This window comes from Lagenorhynchus albirostris, chromosome 15 (genome assembly GCF_949774975.1).
Source record: "Lagenorhynchus albirostris chromosome 15, mLagAlb1.1, whole genome shotgun sequence".
Classification (NCBI taxonomy): Eukaryota; Metazoa; Chordata; class Mammalia; order Artiodactyla; family Delphinidae; genus Lagenorhynchus; species Lagenorhynchus albirostris.
Genome location: NC_083109.1, coordinates 43,586,256 through 43,607,385, shown reverse-complemented (window position 1 = coordinate 43,607,385; position 21,130 = coordinate 43,586,256). Strand labels below are relative to the sequence as shown.

The 21,130-nt window shown below is 54.8% G+C and overlaps 1 protein-coding gene across 6 annotated transcripts in view; it reads right to left on the bottom strand.

Annotated features, from left to right (window-relative positions):
• Window positions 1-286: 286 nt before the first annotated feature.
• The window catches only part of ABHD12 (abhydrolase domain containing 12, lysophospholipase), a 69,088-nt gene continuing 48,244 nt past the window's right edge, over window positions 287-21,130 (bottom strand). For 2 of the 6 annotated variants that reach the window (XM_060122367.1, XM_060122369.1), the window contains 12 exons: window positions 20,927-21,016; window positions 14,876-14,981; window positions 12,588-12,707; window positions 10,029-10,059; window positions 9,547-9,592; window positions 7,352-7,481; window positions 6,161-6,198; window positions 5,745-5,824; window positions 4,719-4,801; window positions 3,014-3,092; window positions 1,919-2,046; window positions 287-964 (listed from right to left, as the gene is read on the bottom strand). In XM_060122367.1, the coding sequence (XP_059978350.1) occupies window positions 646-964; window positions 1,919-2,046; window positions 3,014-3,092; window positions 4,719-4,801; window positions 5,745-5,824; window positions 6,161-6,198; window positions 7,352-7,481; window positions 9,547-9,592; window positions 10,029-10,059; window positions 12,588-12,707; window positions 14,876-14,981; window positions 20,927-21,016 (1,250 nt within the window). In that variant the 3' untranslated portion in view covers window positions 287-645. The remainder of the gene's footprint in view (window positions 965-1,918; window positions 2,047-3,013; window positions 3,093-4,718; window positions 4,802-5,744; window positions 5,825-6,160; window positions 6,199-7,351; window positions 7,482-9,546; window positions 9,593-10,028; window positions 10,060-12,587; window positions 12,708-14,875; window positions 14,982-20,926; window positions 21,017-21,130) is intronic. The other 4 variants (XM_060122368.1, XM_060122371.1, XM_060122370.1 and 1 more) reach the window with 3 other exon arrangements.

Genomic DNA, 21,130 nt, shown 5'->3' with positions numbered 1-21,130 from the left:
TCAACGAGCTTGTTAACTATAAGGCTGGAAAGGTCACCTGCGTAGGCCTGGTTTTTAGAAAAATGCCATCTGCTCCGCCTGGAAAAGCCATCTCCACCTCCCCACCGTGAACGTTCCTTTCCCCAGAGGTAACGCCCCTCCGTGCTGGGCCCCAGTGTCTGGAAGGAAGCGGGAAAGAAGGGCCCATGATCCTTGGCCAATACCACCTCCCATATGGTCGGGTCCTGAGAGTGGCCTGGGACTGTGGGTAGGGCCTGGGCTGGAGGCGTCACTGAGAAATCAGACAGACCACCACCACGATTTTATTCTTAAATAAATGCTCCGTCTAAGGCCAGGTTAGGTAGACAGGTGGGTGGAAATCGGATGAAGGCAGACCACGGGCACCTCCCCCGCTGGGAGCAGTGGGGCCGCCCAGGGAGGCAGGGACACCAAGGAAGGCAAGCGGGGTGCACAGGGCAGGAGGGGCTGATGGAACCACTAGAGTCCGTTCTGGGAAGGGACAGAAAGAACCCAAGTTTCCCCACATTCTTGAGGGTGGTGCCAGAAAGCTCAACGTGGTCCCAAGACCCCACGCCTCCTGCCCCAGGCTCCTGGTGCCCAGCTCAGGAAGTGTGGGATCAACTAGCCGATGGCCAGAAAGTTCTGTCACTGTCTTCCCAACAAGACCTCAGGTTGAGTGGCAGCAAGAGGGAGAGAGGGCCACATGCCCGCCCCCGACGCTGTCCACAGAAACCTGTGCTCCCAGCCACCCGGGGCGGGCGCCTCAGGTCTGCCAGGGCCTCCTCTGCCTGGCCCGCTGGCATCCGAGTTCTCTCTCCAGGCACATCTCCAGGGTGCCGGGCTGGCCGGAGGAAGGGGGGGACAAGGGCAGACATCTTCATGCTCCTTCAGGTGGCGAGTAACACTCAGTGCTGGCGCCCTGGTTCCGACTTCCCCAGGAATTCCCTGGACCAGAGGAGGAAACCTGTCGGCCAAACCTCTTGAGACCAAACCTGAGACCCCACCTCCTGTGGTCCTCCTACAGCCCACCTGGGGAGGCCGCAAAGGAGCCTGGAGGACCACACTTCCGCTCAGAAAACCCCGTGAGTTAAACAAGCAGGGCGCCAAAGGCAGTGCCCAAGTTAAGTCCTGACACACAGGAGCAAGGATGGGGTCACTAACTGCACCCCGATGTTGGAGCCATTCTCTGGTCTACATTTTATGTAATGTATTCCTTTTATGGGGAAAAACCATAGTCCCAGAGCAAACCCATACTCATTACTGTCCCCTCGCAGCAGCCCACATCCGGGAGGCAAGAAACTGCAAAGGAACGCCCCTGGAACCTCAAGGGCAAAGTGTAACCACTCGGCACACACCTCACCGAGGGCCGATTCCAGCACCCCGGGCTCAGCAGAGGCCCCCCAGCCGGGACGTGCAGGCTGCCTGCACCCTCCAGCGGGAGGCAGGGAGTGCCTGGTCCATCCAAACCCTTTGCTTTGCCACCAGTGCACCCCTCATCCTCAGGCTCTGCGCCCAAGCTCGAGATGGGTGCCCGGGGTGGCAGCCCACGTCCTGGCCCAGGATTTCAGCCAGCGCAGTGCAGCCAGGGGCACAGCCTCCCTTCCAGAAGCAGCTGGGGCTTTTGAGGAGCTGGCCCAGACCTGCACCCCCTGTGCCCCACGCACAGGAGCAGCAACCTGACGGGCCTGTGGGAAGGGATGGAGGCCTGACCCAAAGCAGCTGTGGTGTCTGCGCTGCACGACCTGCATCACAGGGAGATCACAGCCCTACTGACGGTGGGGACGGCCCAGGAGGGAGGGGTGACACTCTTGACCCCTCACTGTGACTCGGCCCCGAAATGGCTTTTGCAGCTGCGGCCGCACACGCCTGAGCCATCGCCACGCAGGACGGCATCGCAGGTGAGAGGAGAGCGCCTCACCTCAGGATCCGTGGAAGCTCAGGGCTCTTGTAGATGTACTTGTGCCTGTAGCCAAGGTCCGAGTGGAAGGGGATGAATTGAACCTTGAAGTCTCGGAAGCTGCGTGACGGTGCAGCAATGTTGTAGAGCTGGGGGAGGGAGAGGCGGGTCAGCGCCCAGGGCCTGGGGGTGACCTGCCTACTGGCCTCCCCCTGCAACAGAGAGCAGCCCATGGCCACTGTCTCCAAAGAGCAGCCCAAGGCCCCCATGCACAGCACCCTGCAGCCTGCCTCGCCCACAGCAGGGACCCTCGGGGCCACCACTCAAGACGCTCTCCATCCTCACGCCTGTCTTGCAGACCGCCCTTCCTCAGGGGCCTGCAGCACCACAGAGAGCCACCTGCTACGGGATGCGGTGGTGGCCTGAGTGCCAGGAGCAGCCCCGAAGGCTCAGTCCCTGGGGCTGGGTGGGCTGTGTGCCTCAAACTTTGCCGTGTGCCTGGGTCAAGGCCCGCCAACAAGGTGGCTCAGGACCTATGCCACCTCAGCCCCCTCCTCACGTGCCCGAACCAGCTGGAGGGAAGGACCTGGCCCTCACACACCTGCCTCAGGCCTGGTCTGATGTGGCCTGGGCGTCGCGCCCTCTAGCAGGCCAGCGCCATGGCCAGACAGTGCTCTCTCCCACCCTACCCCCACCTACAAATTTAATCAGGCTTCCTGGCAGCAAAGGCAAAGCAAATACAGCAAAAGCAGACACAGAGGCAACGTGGCACCCTCTGTCGTCAGTCCCATCCCAGAGGCAAGAGAACAGGTGAGCGTTCTGTACCAATTCCAGCCACTGGGGGAGCCTCGTCATCAAGGGTGCTTTCCCTCCAGCCAGTAACTGGCAAGCCCTCCTGACTGCGTCTCCTGTACGGGGGACCCAGGAGATTTTCATTTGCTTATTTTCACGTTTCCTTCTGGGGCGGCATCAGCTGTCCAGCCCTGCCCCGACCCTGCTGCCAACCTCCTCTGCCCTCTCCCTCACAAGGGGCCCTGCCAGCAGCAGGACCCTCCACACCCGCCTGGCCTAGCCTGGACCGAACATGAGTTTGCCCGACGCCCGCTAGACACCCACCTTTCTGCCAAGCTGGAAGGGCACGACAGGGTCATCCTCGGCGTGCAGGATGAGCAGGGAGCAGGAGATATGCTTCACGCTGCAGGGAGGGAGAAAGGTGCTGGACCGGCCCCCAGGAGGAGCTGGGGTCTCCTGGGCTCCCAGCCCTGCCCACAGCAGGGACCTGACTTAGAGAGCACTTCACCGTGGTGTGGAACGCCTCAAACTGGGCATTTTAATAGAGAACTAGCAGTTGATTTCTTAGATGTTTCCAACAATATCTATTCTAGGTGACAGGTGTCAGTCAAATCTAGAGATCAATTCATTCACCAAATCGGGTCCCTGAATATTTCCTGGAAATTAAAAATTATTTTTTTTGCTAGTAGACTATTCTTAAAAAGTTACAAAACAACATTTACAAACGAAGTAATTTAGGTGGGCCAGGAAACTCACTCAGATGAACTTTACTGGACATCTGTTGGCAAAAGAGCCACCCTCTAATTCATCCTTCGTGTAAATGACATTTAAGGTCACTCCTGAGAGTTTCGAGTAAATGAACATTCTCAACAGGTTCACAGGATCCTGTTCTTCAGCAAACCACCTAACAGAAGGACTGGATGGGCCTGGGGTCTCCTAGGCGCCCCTCATTGAGGTCTCATGGGGAGCTGCTGGACGCAGCAGACACCTGTTGTTGGAGATCCCATGCTGATCTGGGGACTTCACGAGGGCAGCCCCGGGCAAGCCTGGCACCTGGCAGGACCAGGCCTGGGGGCGCACCGCCCCTCAGAGGCCCAACTCTGGCAGTCTGCAACTGCTGCTAGCGGCTCGCGCTAGTGGCTCGCAAGTTCACCCGCCCACCACGTTCCACTCCCAGGGTGGAGGGCTGCTGGTGTGCGAGTCACGCTTTGACGGGTGACATCTTTTCTGGACTTCCACCCACAAAGCTGCTTCGTAGCTTCTCTGACTCTGGAGGCCCCCCTCACATGCTGTCACCTTACCAAATATTTGGGAACAGACCTGCCCACCAAGCTGGGGCTCCTGACTTCCAGTGGGTGAGGGCCGGCCGGCCCACCAGCACTCACACAGGCTCAGTGGGGGGGCAGCCAAAGGTGGCTTTTCTCATCGTTGTCATTTTTAGAGGGAACCCAGTCTACTCAGATAACTCTTCTTTGAAAAATGTAGATTTTTAAATGTTAACTGCATATTCAGATAAGGATTTTTCCTTTTTCTTTTTTTTGAAGAAATTAAACCCCATGAAATTAAGATATCACAAAGATAATGTCAGCAGAATCTGAACATTGTTCAAAGAAACAGTCCTTAAATAGAACATGTAACTGCTGGTTTACCTCAGAGAAATACTTTTAATATTAAACTTCGTAACATCTTTCCATAACCAAACACAAAACCAGTGGCTGAGGCAAAGTCATTTTTTGAATAACAGTTACTATTACTGCTTTAATACCTGTTTAGGAGTTCTGGTTTTGACATAATTTTCAAATAAAACAGCTTTATGGACCAAAAATATGTTTTCTTCCTACTCTTTAATCTAATCCTACAGTCTTTCCACATTCCTGGTTCTCCTTCTCTGACATTCCCTTTACAGAGATGTGTTGCTTAGAAAAGATCCCTATGTATTCAGAGTCCTATCCTACTTGGTTAACGTGACTCAAGACACTTATTCTGGGGGTTCTTGGGGTTTTTCTAAATTCTCTTCCATGGTACTCACTTTTCATCATTTGCAAACTGAATTCCACTGCTTGTGATGGGATCAAGGAAGAACCAGTCAAACCCAGGGAAGTATCGATAGATCTGGAGGCAACATGTAGACAACAAGCAGAGGATCAATTAAAACACCCCCCGCAGGGCTGAGGGTCCAGACAGAGGTGCCGTGTGCCCGGGGGTCACTCCTGCTTCTGAGCAGGCTGACCTGTGGGCCCCCTGGAGCTGGGGGGGGGCGCCCCTGCCCTTTCTGACCCCCGCCCTCAGACTCCCTGCTCAAGAGGCCCCCAGACCAGCTGCAGGGGGGCTGCCCGCAAACAGGGCTCCCACACCTCAGACTAGGAGACCAGGCTTCCCACACACAACAGGCTGCCACCCCCAAGGAATGGGGTCCGTGCGACTCGGGAGAAGAGCAACATCAAAGGAGACCCAACAAAGGACTCTTCTGTCTGCAACGGAGCAGCATGAGGTCGGGTGGGGCCAACATGGCTCCCCTGGACACACGGAAGCAGTGGGAGGAGGAAGAGGAAGCAACAAGGTACAGAGGACCCTCCTCTGGGCCCGGCCTGTAAATGGAGGGTCCAAGGCCTCGAATCCGGCCAGTGACGGCCCAACAGCATGTAATCCCCACCAGGGCTTCCCTGGGGTGCCCACCAGCTCCACTCCTGGGGAGGCAGCCAGGACAGCGCCCTCAGCCTGCACTGAGCCCCATGGGCAAGCAATGCCAGGGAGGCAAACTGTGCCAGGGGGCAAGGCCTCCTATGGGTACAGCCACCCTCAGGCAACCTGGCTGTGACCCCATCCTTCTACCTGGCACGAAGTTATAAGCATCCTGAGCGGCTCTGTAGTCAGGCCAGTGACCAGAACTAAATGAGAATTAACTTTTAATAAAGTCTGTATTCATTAGACTATTTAAATAATTTTATGATATTTAAATTTATTTATTATATCTATTTACTTAGTCATTTTTATATTTTATAGCAATTATTTTCATTATAAAAATAAGTCCATTTTTAATAAGATCTGTACTTGCCACTGAGAATGGATGGCTCTTAGCTTCTTCGCGGATGTTAGTAAATGGAGATTCCAATATGAGGGCATCTGGAGGTGTCTCTAGATAAACAAACGGGGAACTGGGAGGTGAGCAAGAAACCCCAGTGAGACACAGTCCTCCACTCCCCATTCATGCACCCTCCACAGGACAGCGGAGCCCGGCCCCTGGTGAGGCCCCGCCAGCCGCTGGCGGATCGGGGGAATGGGGGTGGGCCCTCAAGGGTCTGCTCAGGCCCCCACCTCAGCGCCTTGCTCTCATCTCACTGCACGGCACGTCCACCACCACCCACTTCACGAGAAGCCCCAGGGCCTGGAGCACAGCCGGCTCCCCAACGCTCCACCCGCCCATGGGAGCCGGGCCATCCCCACGACATGTGACCCCACACGAGCCCCTACCTCGCTCACAGAGGCGCCGCACCAGGTTTGTGGCCACTCTGGAAAGAAAAAAAAAGTTCAGCTGAATTATGACAAAAATTGTTTCAGATGAGATCCTCCTAATACTCAAAGGTGACCGAGGAAGCCGGGATCTGCGAAGTGACCAGTGGGGTTTTGGGCCGGGGGAGCACAGATGCCCCAGCCGTCAGCCAGCCCCTCCGACAGGGCACCTCCATGTCCCCGAGGCATGCACCTCACCTGGAGCAGCCCCTTCAGGCCACACAGCGGCGCCCCAGTTCACACCCGGTCCGTATGGGTGCCGCCGGGACACGGAGGAGGACAGTAGGGCCCAGGGCCACCCCGCCATCAGGGAGAAGGCTGCAGTCTGCCTGCACAGCTCCTGGGGGCGGCAGCACTTGCAGTCTGCCAGGCCTGGGGGCCTCCTGCCTTCCCGGGACCAACCTGGGCGGGTCCCATGCAGACACCCAGGGCAGGATGGCCTGCTCTCCTGTCCAGGGTTCAGTCCCCCTGCGAGGGCAGGGCAGGAGGCCCTGTCCCGGGCACTGCCCAGCCTGCGGCCCCAACCCGCCTGCAGCCCCAACCCGCCTGCAGCCACCGCGTCCAAAGGAAAGGCAGCAGAAAAACAGCAGGTGCTGGTCTTGGGCTCCTTTAGAAACACTGGCCCCTATGCCCGTGGAAGCGATGCAGGCGGCTCACGTGGAACATCGAAGTGCTTCCTGTCTTGGCAGATGGAGGAAGGGAACCACCACTGCTGCCTGCCCAAGTTCTCCGGTGACGACGCCAAGCGTGGGCTAAGGGGCCCACTGTTTGCAAAGAGAATCAAGGCCCCGGCTCCTGGGCTTGCTGGGCAGCACATATGTCCTCAGCCAGGCCAAGGGAAGCCCGAGTGCCCTGTCCCGCTCTGCTCGGACCCACCTCCTCAGGGCACAGTCCCACCGAGGCGCGTCTGCATCCTCCCTGCGGAGGAGACGGCACCTCCACGACTGCTGTTGTGCCTCCCGTCACTTCCTGGGTTGAGGAGCTGAAGTATCTCAAGCCCCTCGTGGTCTCTATGGTGCTTCATCCCCTGCCCCCATCACAGCACTAATGGTGCTACAGGGTCCAGAGGACACCGGGGCCCCTAGGAGAGCCTGGGCTGGACAGTCGCCCGTGAAGACCTGCTCCTGCAAAGGCCACATGGGGAATTCTTACCCGGTGCCGAGGGAATGGCCCCAAATATACACAGGGTTGTCTCCACTTCGCGCTTTGATCCAGTCAAAAACATGGAGTGCGTCGTACGTCATGCCCCGCTCCGACGGCGTTCCCACTGAGTCACCCCAACCTGGGGAAGCAGCAGCAAGAGGAGGACATCACACGCAGCCCAGGGGACCTCGAGGGGCAAGCCCGCCCCCCCCGCTTCTCAGCAGGAGGCCCAGAACGTCTGGGGCCTCAAGGTCTCGGCCAAGCCAGCTCTTCTTCTCCCACCTCCTCAGCTGTCACAACCTCTGAACCCAAACGGCCATCCACCCGCCCTCATCTGAGTCTCGATGAGCAGATGGGGTGGTCAGACACGCAGACCCCTGCCGGCCCCAACATCTGGGGCTTGGCACCAGGATGAGGCACTGACAGGCTCAGCCAGTGAGAGTCCAGTCCACCCTGGGGCCCCTGAGCCCAGCCCTGACTCCATGGCCCAGCTGTGGCCCAGCTGTGGACAGGCGTGGAGAGGCCCCCAGACAGGCAGATTCCAGGCTCAGGGCAACTCTGACCCAGAAAGGAAGGGGCTTTTAGCATCCTGTTTGCTTAACAGAGGAAAGCCAACTGTCTCGGCCCCTAAACCTTGACCTCCCAAGGGACCTTCCCTCTAGATTCTCAGAAAAGTCAAGTTGTGACTGTCATTTCCAGCAGCTCAGCAGTGAGTCATCATCAAATGATCTGAAAGCACCACAAGGCTCAGAAAGAGCAAGTCCTGCTACACAAGCAAAACCCAGAGGCAGGGGCACCACAGGCCACCTCCCCGGGGCATCCCAGACCCAGATTAGGGAAGGAGCCAATGTCAGGGACAAGGCCAGTGTGAGGGCTTGGGGCACTGGTGGGGGCAGGGACAAAGAGACAGGGAGAGACACAGAGAGACAGAGACAGGGACAAACTCTCGTACGGCTTAGAAAGGCAGAGACTCAATGGGAAATGAAAAGAGGAAGTGATAGATGGGATCTTATTTCTGTTGCAAGAACCAGGAGGCGAACAAGGAAGAGGCCACCCCTCTCACTACCCTGAGGTTCCAGCAGCAGGAGCAGGAGGAAAGGATGGGCCTCATTTCAGAGTTTCTCCAACCCAACACCCTCCTCCTGATGGAACACTCTTCCACAAAAGAACCATCCCTCACCCTATGGTCGGCAGAATAATGGCCCCCAAAGATGTTCATGTCCAACCCCGAAACCTGTGCCTCTGGTACCTTACACGGCAAGGGGAATGAAGGGTGCAGAAGGAAAGAGGCTGCGAATCAGGAGACCCTGGGATGGGAGATTATCCTGATCAGCGTGAGCCCCAAGTAATCACAGGGTCTTTATGATCAGAAGAGAGACAGAAGTCAGAGCCAGAGTGATGCAGACTCAGGCCACAGGCAAGGAGTGAGGGCGGCCTGGAGAAGCTGGAAGAGGCCAGGAACCTGACTCTCCTCTGGAGCTTCCAGCCGTGCCCACACCTTGACTTATCCCAGTGGCTAAAGATTTTGAACTCCTGACCTCCAGAACTTCAAGATAATAAGTCTGTGCTGTTTCGAGACATTTACGTTTGTGGTAACCTGTTGCAGCAGCAAGAGGAAACTCTTCCAAAGTTCACATCCAGGGGATGTCAACCGGCTCCTGAGTCTGCGGATGTGGACCCCACCCCCTTACCCCCAATCAGGGTGAGCTGGACAAGAGGCCTTTAAGCCCTTTGACCTCTCCCGCCAAGGACTGTCCAAGGCACACACTTGCCACACAGCTGCTCCCTGACAACACAAAGCATTTTCCTCACGCATCAAACTGTGGGAGGCTAGAAAGAAGAAATACTGAGGGGCGAGAAGATGAGTCTCTCTCTTCCCTGTCTCCATAACATCAACAAAACCAGCTGTGCTGAGCATGAAACGTGTCCCAGCTATGGGGAAAGTCTGAGTCCAATAAAGAGAAGACAGTACTTTCTACTTATAAAATGTGGCTGACAGAGGGTGTGTGCTGGGGTTCCAGGCACCCTACAGGGGCGGATGCACGCAGGACACACCTCCGAAGACCCTGACCCTCCACCACCTCCACGTGCTCACAATTGCCACAGGTCACGGCAGAGCTGCCAACCGCACAGGAGCCTCTCAGAGCAACACCTGCATATCCCACACCGACCTGGAGGAAGCGGGGCAAGTACGGAGCCCTCACCTCTGTAGTCAAAGGTAACCACGTGGTAGCCAAGGGAACTCAGCACCTGGAAGTGAAAAACAAACACCTGGGCAACATGGCTCTGACTAAACCCACTAAACCCAAGAAATTCCAAGTGACTTTATGTAATTTGCCAATTTCTGGCATATGAGCTACAAAGTCCATTCATCCCGATCTTGGAAACTATCCCCAGAGGCAGCAAAATGGGAAGCATTCCATGGGGAGACGTCCATAACAGGCAGTGTTAAAAAGTCAACAATGAGTATTAACTCAAAATTATTAGGGGGACCCCCTTCTGTTCACGCGTCCTGGAAAGAACAGCCAGAAGCAGGAGGCAAGCAACGCTCCATCTGTCACAGACCGTGTGGGTCACACCCCATGGGCACTGCTCCATACAGCTGTCCACCGTGTGGCCCCTTCTGTCTGTCATAAGCTAAGGGCACCGCTCTGTCCATCATAAACTGTGTGCCGTCCTCACCTACCTTGTAAAGCTCCACCCGGTGGTCGCCTCCTCTAGATCATCAGGGAAAGGAAACAAGCATGGCTGTTAGTGCATCTTCTCAGAAAGGGGGCCCAGGATCAACACGGTAGCATCTGGGCCCTTAGTGCCTGGTCCCCAAATCTACACGGGAGGGTGATGGACAGGTCACCTCCTCCTCAGGGCACCTACATGGCTCCCAGCTTGCCTCCACAGTATGGTGCCAAACGAGGGACAGTCTGAGCATTTGGGGGATATTTCTTAACTATTACCTCACCTTTGGTTTGAGTAGGCCATACAAGCCTTCAGTGCAAACCCCAGAAGACACAAAGGGCCCCTCAGCTCCCCAGTGTCCAGGACCACCCATGAACACCACGGGGACAGGCCACAGGCACCTCCTGCCCCAGCCTTTTCACCTACAGAGCCACAGCCAACTCTCAGAACTCTCCTCCTCGGCCATTCACGCCCTCCCCTTGTGGTCACTTTGGTTCTTTCCCACCTGCTGCTAACTGAGGTTCTGCTGCTGCGGCCACCCCCTAACGTCCTTCCACACACGTGTGTCCGAGGGGGGATGCTGGGTCGAAGGTGCCATCGTGACCTGACAGCCACTGTGAGCCTCCTCGCCCCTCACCAGCAGGCTGCAGCTTCAGTGGCTCGGCCGCAGGCGCCACTGCTGACACCACCTCACGCCCGCACCTCTCTCCAAGGACTGTCCACCTCCTTCTCCCTTTCTGCCCAGATGCTGGCTGGCTGTTACTGTGCACAGACACCCAAGCGGGGATAGAGCTGCCTCGGGAGAGGGAAACACATCAGCAGGCGGGCTCACCCTCACCAGACTTCTCAGCTCTCTCCCTTCTTTATGAGGAGTATTTGGCCAATTTCCGGGGTGTGTGTTCACGGAGCGAGCGTCCTCAGGGGAGGCGAGAACACAACGAAGGAGAAAGCCAATATAACCCAGAAACAAACATTCAAAGGACTTCGCTTCAAGACCAAAAAGAAATACTGCAGCGTCTTCAGTTATCTTTGCAACCATTTGTCGTGGCTCTTTTCTAAACGTTCCCAATACCCTACCTTGAGCAAGAAGGGGGATTTAGAGCGTGATGGGGCTGGGGGCATCCTGGGGGTCCGAGTCTCAGGGAACCACGGCTGCTGCTGTCCTGCCCGGCCGGGTGGCCGCCAAGATCTGCAGCCTGAGTAGTCCTTGGGGATGGGGGGTGGGGGGTGGCAGCAAACCTTCAAAGTCACAAGATTCCTTCCATCCTGAAGTTACAGATAGACTTTGTCTTTACCATGTGATTGGCACTGCTCACAAAGAACTCCAAACTTCCCTCATTTATAGAAAGAGGCTACAGGAGCTGTTTGTATTCACTTGCTCTTTGAAAAGCGGAAGAGAAACCCGCTGTAGCTTGTCCCAGACGAAGGGAAAGCAGACTGCCAAGTGCGTGCTGAGTCAGTAGCTCAGCGCTCCGCTCTCCCGGCTCAGAGTGTCCTTGTGGGGCCCACTTCCTGGACATCCTGCTACATCCTCTGTGTAGCCCCTCTGCCCAGACGCCCACTGTGGCCTGCTTTGTCCTCCTCGCCGGTTCTGCCTGTGAAATGACTGACCCCAGCCCGGCCCCGCGGTGCCCGGCCTCCTGCTGCTTCTTGCTGGCTCTCTCTCACGAGACCCAAGAACAGGGACCCTCCCAGGGGTTTCAGGCAATGCTTGTTCAGAAAACGCCCCTCTTCCTCTCACCCCACCAGCTCTCCTGCAGACTCTTCTCAACAAGGCTGACCATGTGGGCTGGAAGGAGCCCTCTTTGAACAACGGCTCCAGTCCCCGCTTGTCTGAAAGACATCCATTAAACCTACTCTCGAACAGCACCTGGGCGAGGGCTTTATCTGCACAGACGCAGATGCTTCCTTGATGGCCCAGTGGGATGCGCTAGCACTGCCGGCTCAGGGCTGCGAGTACCCTGGCCTGAGAGCGTGGCATGGCAGCCCCCGAGGACAAGCTTGTCCCTGCATGCTCAGCTGGGTCTCTTCATGGGACTCCCCCACCTTCAACGTCACCCTCGCCCCCCCCCCCCGGAAGCATGCCTCCCCCTCCAGCAGGGCACATCTGCCAGCGAGAAAGTGTCCTCAGACCAGACAGCAGATGCTGGGTGAGCAGGGGCGACTTCCTGGGCACACAGTGGCTCTGCAGGGTCTCAACAAACCTCGGCTGAGGGACCACGCCTCCTGCCCACTGAGAAGCCTTGTTCCCTAACCCAGAAAGAAGGACACCCCTCCGGCTGAGGCTCTGGGCCGCTCTGACAGACGCAGCAACCTCCATCCCACCCCAGGCACGAGCTTCAGACCAGGGATTTATGGACACAGCTGCCCACATCTGCTCAGCCGGTGGCTTCCAAGCAAACAGGCCCGGTCCACCTTGCACACAGCCCTGCTCTGCTCTGGGCCTGTGGGAACACGACTTCATGCAAGCTTCTCCCAAACCCCAGACAAACCCTGCCTCTTCCTGTGTTCTCAGGATGCCCATGTCCCAGGTGCACCCACGCTCTCACTGAGATGGGCCCCTCCTCACCTGGTGCCCGCGTTCCCGTGCAGGTACAGGATGATCGGGTGGCTAGAAGCCAAGGCATCCTCATACCACATCTGGTCCTTCCCTTGGGCATTCTTCCACCAGACAGCGGGGACAGTGTGCCTGGAAGCAGAAGCAGAGGGGAGCGGCAGGTGACGCGCCTGCAGACGGGATGCCCACGGCTCAAGTCACAACTGAGCGGACAGCAGGAGGCCGGGTGCGCTGACTCCAAGCTGCGAGGGCAGCTTCTGGCAGCTGAGGCAGGTCGTTTCCTGACTCGCGGATGGGCCCTCTCTGGACCCCAGAAGCTTGCCCCGGCAGCAGTTACCAGGGGTGGGGTGACAGCCGCTCCTCCTGTATAACGGGGAAGCTATGCGAGCTCAGACCCCTTCCAGCTGGGTTCCAGCACAGAACGGGCACTGAATGGACACTGAGCAACGCCACGTCCCCTCAAACTCATCCATGTCTTTAAGTACGTGACTTAACTCACGATGCAAGACATATCATGCTGTTATATGTACTAATTCAGCAACGCGGGTCTACGGGCTGGACTGGAAGCCTGGCCATCCTTAATGCACCATTTCTAACACAGAGCCTGTCCACAAGCCATCTTGGCACAGACGCACCTCTGCAGGAGACGTCACAGGCCCACGTGAGCAGTCCTTCCATGCCCGGCCAGGCAGGTGGACACTTGTCTATGTGGCCAAACCCTCCTTTAGAGAGGTGCTCTGGTTCATCTTAACTCAGGACACATCAAAGTCACTGTTCATCACTGGGGAGGGTCTGATTTAACACCTTTTTTCTGTAAAACTTATTCAAATTCATTCTTGGGAAGTTTTAAAAACATTACATGGCCGATTTCTTCTTTTCTAAGTGTTAGCATCTCATTTCTAACGTAGTCTCTCTGACCCATTTCAGAGGATTGCATTTTGGGTGGTTCTGACCGCTGCAATTATCACTCTCCCACAATTACAAACCTATGAGAGGGAAAGGTACATTTGGAAGGTGCTGGGAGCTGATATGCCTCCAGTAGCCAGCCTACCCAAACTCGGAGCTCCTGACAAAGGCCCAGGCAAGCTCTCCATCCCTGGGCTCCTCCCCCTGCCTGGCAGAGGGGAGCTGCCCTCCCACCACCACCCGCCTCCAGCTCCTCTGCAGCAGGACATGGCGAGGTGCCAGTGAGGGCAGGTGGTGAACGGAGCTGCTGCCACCCAAAGGCCCGCACTGTGATCAAGACAGCGCAGGGTGCAGACCTGGGCGGGCAGTGGTGCCCACCAGCACACAGCGGCTGTCGCTTCCCAGAGACTCATGTGGTCATCACCAACACAACCTTCACAGGTAACTGTCCACAAATACCTGTCCTGTAACACGGCTGTTCTGCTCGAGGAAGAAGCCTGGCTGAGCCCACATCTTCAAAGCACAGACCCTCTTAACCATCAGGAGAGCCGCCAATTCCCCCAAACACCTCTGAGCAAAACATGTCAGGCTTCTGACTGAAAACGAAAAGGCACAGCGGCCTGCATGCACACACTGGTCGTAAATGCTCCGTTAAAACAAGCCAGAAATGACCAAAGACAGCCCCAGCCTCAGCCACTACGAACCAGAATCTCCCTCTCACTCTCTGGTCTTTACGCAGGAGCCCCTGCCCTCCGCACAGCACAGGGAAGCGATTCAGAGCACTTCACTCAGAAGCTTCTCACGTCCACAGCAGTTCTACTGAGACAAAGGCAGCAATTCAGAGCTGTTTCTGAGAGAAAGAGAAGACGCCACAGGAAAGCCGGTCCGCTCTGGTTCTGTTGTTTGTAAACACCAACTAGTCCACAGAAAAAGCATTAAATCATATTCCAAAGAAATGCCAAGAAGTCACAGAACTTAGGCCCAACCTAAATTTATGGCTAAAAAAGTAAACGCTAAGAAAAGAGCAAACGCCACCACTATCAAGAGCTGAGAGTGCTGTGTGTGAAAGAAATGCAGCTGTTTTCAACAGCTGGGTGGGCCCTTCTCTGAAGACAGGTGTGGCTCAAGCCTGCGCTCACGATTCTGTGACATACTCTGTTTCTGGCGTTCTTCTCTCCTGGAAACGAGGCTTTCTGCAAAAACCAATCTGGTTTGAAAACCTCAGAACAGAGCTGGTGCTGCCATCCCGTGCCCCATTATTCAAGGAATTTAGCTGAGATCTTTCCTTTGGAAACAGCAGGCAAAAGATAAAAATGGACAAGCAAGAGTTTCAGAGACCGCTCCGCTATCAAGAGGCGGTGCCCGGCCCTGCAGCCCTGAGGCTGCTCACTCACCAGACTCCAAGGGTCACGTCTTCCTCTGGCTGGAGGTAGTAATTACAGGTGTGATTCAAACCTTGATCCTGTGGTTTTTTCAAATCAATGAAATAGGGAACGCGCACTGTGGGGGACAAAGAGATGGAAACCAGGATTAGTGAGGGTGGACGGACACACGTACACAGCAGAGGTGAAGCTCTCAAAAAGTGCCAAGTACTTTCCCAACGCCATACTGCCTGGGGCACAGGGCCCTCCAGCCTCAGGCGGGGCTGGAGGTAGGTGTATCTACAGATCCTTCAGCAAGGACGAGGTCCAAGGAGAGACCCACTGAAGGCTGTTCAAGGTGTGAGAAGATGCAAGGAGGGAAGGAAAGATCCTTGGGAGACGGAGGGTCGGCCTGGCCATGAGAGAGGCTGGAGACAAGGAGGCTACGACTGAAGGCTGGAGCCAGGGTGCTGGGGGAGGGACTGTGGGAAAGGCGACAGATGGATGTGTGTTCTGGACCTGGGGCCACGGGCTTGATGACCACCTGAATGTGGGTGCGGGCCAGGTAAGTGGGATTCTGAGGTTCCTAGTGCTGTCATTTAACAGAGAGTGAGGCCGAAGATGAGGAGTGGGTGCCAGAGGTGGAGGAATACACAGAACCCACAAGCCACACAGAGTCGAGGGAAGGCATGGGAACATGACAGCAGCTACTCATTCAGCCCTGAATTTAACAGGTGACCTGTCGACAGGGCAACGGCTGATAAACTGCAGTGCACCCAACGATGGGAAGCCCTGGGCCTTCAGACAGAGGCAGCCGATATCGACAGACCTGGAGGAACCTCTGTGAATTACAGGCAGGTGAGAAGAGCAGGGAAGGAGGGTAAGATCACTGTGCTGCGGCTACGAAATCCCATGTCGCCACTGTACAAGCAAGCAACACCAATGCCAATACCAACACCAACACAGTGTGGCTTGGAAAGAAAGACAGAGAGACACACCAGGCTGTGAACATGGGTTTAAAGTGTGTGGGGGGTGGAGGCGAGTGTGCAATTTTCCCCTTGTATACCAGTGCACTTTTATTGCTTGAGATGAACACAATTTTTGAAGTTATATTTAGTTGAAAAATGAAAAACAAAAAACCAAACCCTGAGATGGGATTTACTCACATTATAAAATGGCAATTCCCAGAGTGGGTGGGGACAAAGTACAGTGTAGCCCTGACTTCCAGCCAGTCTTCAACAAGGAAGTCACGCAACTCTGGTTTTCTTTGGTGAAGAGAGTAGTTTCATTGTGTAACTCACACGGCCTCTCGGCACCAGAGCCCTGCATGCCCACTTCACGCCCCAGGGCCTTTGCACCTGCTGCGCCCCCAATACTCTGCGCCCACATACCTACATTCCAGCTCTTACTTCGTCAAATGTCCCCACAGCTCACTAAATGTTCACTGAAGAAATGAAACAGTCAACTCACGAGGACATAGAGATATGCACATGCTCCTTCCCCCCCAGGAATTCCCTGAGCATTTTAAACCACGGGGAAGACAAATCCTCCCACCAGGGCTGCTTTTGAACCTCCAGCTTCTTAATCCATCTCTTTTCCAAGCAGCAGGCTACATTTTAAAAACTTTAATTATTTTCTCTCAAAAGAAAACCGGCACTCAAAGGAGGTGGCATCCTATTTACTGGTGCACCTTCCCGGTACTCTGACCACCGTCCCTGAAACAGGCTGGTACGACTGTGACCACAGCACTTGCTCAACCATGGGTCACATGTGATGATGCTGGGATTTGCACCCAGGCAGCCCGACTCCATAGCCCACACTCTTGACTAATCGGATAGGAAGTGAAGAAGGTAAACTGGCTCTGATCCTGGTGGGCCCTGAATGTTCTTGAATTGGGTCCCCCCAAAAGATATATTGAAGTCCTAACCCCCAGCACATCAGAAGGTGACCTCATTTGGAAACAGGGTCTTTACAGAGATAATCAAGCTTAAGTAAGGTCATTTGGTGGACCTGATCTAATACGACTGGTGTCCTTATCAAAAGGGAATTTGGATACAGACAGACAGAAGGAAGCCAACATGAAGTCACAGGAGAAGGCAGCCGTGTGATGGAGGCAGGGGCAGCAGCTGTGCAGCTACAAGCCAAGGAACACCAGCCACCACCAGAGGCTGGGAAGAGGCAAGGAAGAGGGAGCCCAGGCCTGCCCACACAGGGATTTCGAAGCTCCAGAGCTGGGAGAGAATACATTTCTGTAGTTTTAAGCCACACCGTCTGTGGTGTCTGTTATGCTGTGGAGTCAGAGTTCACTCTGACAACATTCTCAGGGAGGGCTCCTGACCAGCAGGCCTAGAAAGGTCTCCCCTGGACGCGTCTCTTCCAGATGGAAGTGCCCACTCCTGCCATCCCTGGTGACAGCTCCGTGCTGGGGAAGCCGAGGCTGCAGCGTCAGGTGGCAGTTCATCATCTGACCACTGAGGGGAAACGACTTTGTCAGTAAAACTCTGAATATGTCCAACAAGTGCTGATTCAATCAACTCTGCTCCTGAGGCCAGAGTGCCCGTGCTAAAGGGAAGGTGGGCACCATCGAGGGCTGAGGGCACTGCTGTCAGGCCTCACGGGCTCTCTCCCAGAAAAGGCAGCCATGCAGCTTACACGCTGCCCCAGAGTTCCGAGAAGGCCCCTGCCAGTGAAAAGCATCTTCCGAAGATTAGCAGTTAATCTTAAAAGCTTCCAAGCCCGAGAAATCTAGAACCAAGAAACTCAATTCTGCTCTAGGACAGCTTGGCTCCCACCAAGTCCATCCTCCGGTTCACTTTCATTTCTGTTTTAGAAACCGTGGAAAAGGATGCAGTTAATGCACCAAGTGCAGCAGGTGCTGCCTGTGTGCCTCCCCTCCAGCTAGCGAGAGGTGCCTGGTCAGTCCCGGGGGCTGAGACAGCCCCAGAGGAACCACCTGGCCACTACTGGTAAAAGCAAGCAGAACTTCTGCAAGACAAAGGAACGGAGTCAAGGGGTGCAGGGCCCCAGGCTGGCCTGAGGAGGGTCCAGGATCTGCCTGGACCAGAACACGGCTCACTCCTGCTGGCCTTCGTGTGGCCACAGCCCTTGGCCCGTGACTCTGGGATGCAGGCTGGAGCCCACCCTCCTGGCCCCTGCTTCCACCGCAGGGCTGAAGCAAGGAGAGAGCACCCAGCCCGCCAGCAGTCCCCTGAGGTGGCAGGGGCAGGAGTCGGGAGCTCCTCATCGCTATCAATTACAAGCTCCGCCTCACACAGAAGTTGAGTGCACAGCCCAGGGACCCAGCACACAGGCCCATGCAGCTGTCAGGACCAGGCCTCTGGTTTCTCCTGCTTCCCCAGCTGTGTATCATCCACCCTCTGACCTCGTTGTCATTTATCAGCAACCACAAACATCATCGGGAGCGATTTAGAAAGGACCCTCAAGAGATGGTGCTCGGTAAGCAGTGAGTAAACACATGAATGAACAGAAAACTGAGTCTGCCATCCTTTCCTCAGCCAATCTAGAAGATACTGGTGGGGTGAGAGGCCAGAACTCCTGGGCTGCAGAGAACACGTCTGACTGCCTGAGAACTTTGAACATCGGGGCTATGCCCCATCCCAGGCACTGAGTAAAGACCACCCTGATATACGGGAAGAGGTGGGGCACCAACAAGGGAAGGGCCGGGAAGGCCCTCTGGGTTTTCTCAAACGCCAGTTCCCCGAAGGGCTCTGGGCTTCCACAAGAAGAAAGGGATAAGGAAAGAAAGCTATCAGGGATCACAGGGACTGCTAAGGGGAAGGAAAAAGAGGAGGCTGAAGGACTGCCATCCCGTGGAAGCTGTAGTGGACAGGCTGGCCTTCTGCTTGAACAACAAATGAGCAATTCATATATTAACCCTAATCTCCAAAAAAGGCCCAAGGCAGTGTGCAGACAAGAGCAGTTTTATACCAGCCTCTGAACTGAAACATTCCTTCCCACCAGGAGATGGTTCTAAATCCCAGGGCAAAGACTGTGACAAGGCGCTGCTATCAACACAACATCGCCGGGCTGGGGGCGGGGGTACCGACTTTTGAATGTGAGTATCGAAAAGCACATATATTTATGCTTACACGTACAGACACACACAAAAAGACCAGCAGGAAATCATAGATGCTATCCTTCATCTAATGCTTATTTATCTGAGTTATACATTTAGTTTCAGATAGAGTTGCTATGAACTTAAGACTATCTTAATCATGTTTTGGGGCCCAAAAGATTGTTACACTTCCTGCAATATCCAAATGGAAATCCACAGCTCACAATTCACATCTTGAGGAGACAAGAAGGAAGGTGCCCCCCGAACATGCAGGTCCTCCAGAAGCGTGAGATGAAACTGCCAAGTCACACCGCAAGACAGCCTGGAGATCCCCATCTCCTCCACGGGGAGGGGCACACACAACCATCCCACTTCCACACAGCAGGCATATGGAAACAAGGAGTTGGGGACGGGTGTCTCTCTGGGGGGTGCAGGGCGGCCCCACGGCCCAGCCTGGCCCTCCTCTTCTGTGCCATGGAGCCCAACCCAGAGAACCCAGGAACATCCTGCCATTTCATTAGGAAATCAACAGTGCAAAATTTGTGGGCTGTGTCTAAAGTTACCCCAATGATTGACCTAAAGAAAATCAACTCTATTCAAATATTTGCTGGGACCCCGCGGTGTGGCAGCCCAGAGGGCAGCAGGCCACCTGCTGCCAAGACACCTGCCCAAGGGGCCTGGAGTTGTCCGGAGGCCTGCCTTGTGGGAAAGCTGTGCAGGGCTGACTCTAAGGTCTGCTATTGGGAAATCTGCAGCCTGTGGCTTCGTGTTTGCGTGTAACTCAAACTCTCTTCTGTGCTAGACTGACTGTGGACATTTAAGGGACATTACAGTCAGAAAAAAACAAAACTTTCTTGATTTTAATAGGTTGTGAGTTCCTTCTAAGTTTGTGCTTCTCACAAGCGGTGAAAACTCAGGGATGATAAATTCCTGGAAGTTTAGCCACGTTTATGTTAGAAAAATCAAATGCTTCTTAGTGTACCTACATGTGTTTTACATTTACTTTACGACACCCAAATACAAAACGCATTTTAGGTTTATGAAGTATTAAATATCCACCTCACTATTTCTGTTCCTCCTCCTCCTGCGCCTCTTTAGAGCAGACATTCCCTTTCAGCGACATCCACTTTTCTGTGATCAAGTCTACTGCAGACTTAACACCCCAAACTCATGTGCCCCAATGCACACAGGCCTCTGCAGAGTCTGCAGCACTGGTGTTACTCCAGACGAGGGGCCACCCACCCCCTGCCTTGCAACACCTCCTGTCTGTCCTCTCCTCCCACCTCCTCTTCACCAGCTCCCCTGCTGCCTCCATAGCACCAGCCCAGCTTCCCAAGCCTCCAGCTCCGACACACACAAGTTCAAACCCACTCCTTGCAAACCAGCACAGCCAAGAGCGTGCAGAGCCTGCCTCACCTGCCCTGAGTGCTCCCCACACCTGACTGCAAGGCCATCTCTCATGAGGCACTTGCTGTGTGCCAAGCACCACGTTCTATCCGCCGACCTCGAAGGCCCGCAGGCGCAGTCCCTTCCCGCCTGGCCTCATCTTGAAGGTGTAAAAGGATGCTCCATAAAAGGATTATTCCTGGCAACCGTATACCTTCCACTTCATAAACCTGATACTTCTACCCTTTTTCCTCCCACTTGCCCAAAAGTAAACATATAGCATGAAAAAAAAAAAACTTTGGAACACACCAGGTCCAAGTTAACTGAAGGAGACTATAACACCTCGAAAGCCAGCATATAATTCCACAGAAACCAAAGTATGTCAGGTTTTTTGTTTTGTTTTTTATTTTAACATCTTTATTGGGGTATAATTGCTTTACAATGGTGTGTTAGTTTCTGCTTTATAACAAAGTGAATCAGTTATACATATACACATGTTCCCATATCTCTTCCCTCTTGCATCTCCCACCCTCCCTATCCCACCCCTCCAGGATGTCACAAAGCACCAAGCTGATCTCCCTGTGCTATGCGGCTGCTTCCCACTAGCTATCTACCTTACTTACGTTTGGTAGTGTATATACGTCCATGCCTCTCTCTCACTTTGTCACAGCTCACCCTTCCCCCTCCCCATATCCTCAAGTTGTCAGGGTTTTTTAAGGGGGAAAAAAAAAGATTTTTTTTTTTAATTTAAAGAAAAAAGGCCTAATTATTTTTAAGGCACTATTTTCAGTGGTCACCTTTTCCAAGGACAGTTAACCTCCTAGACT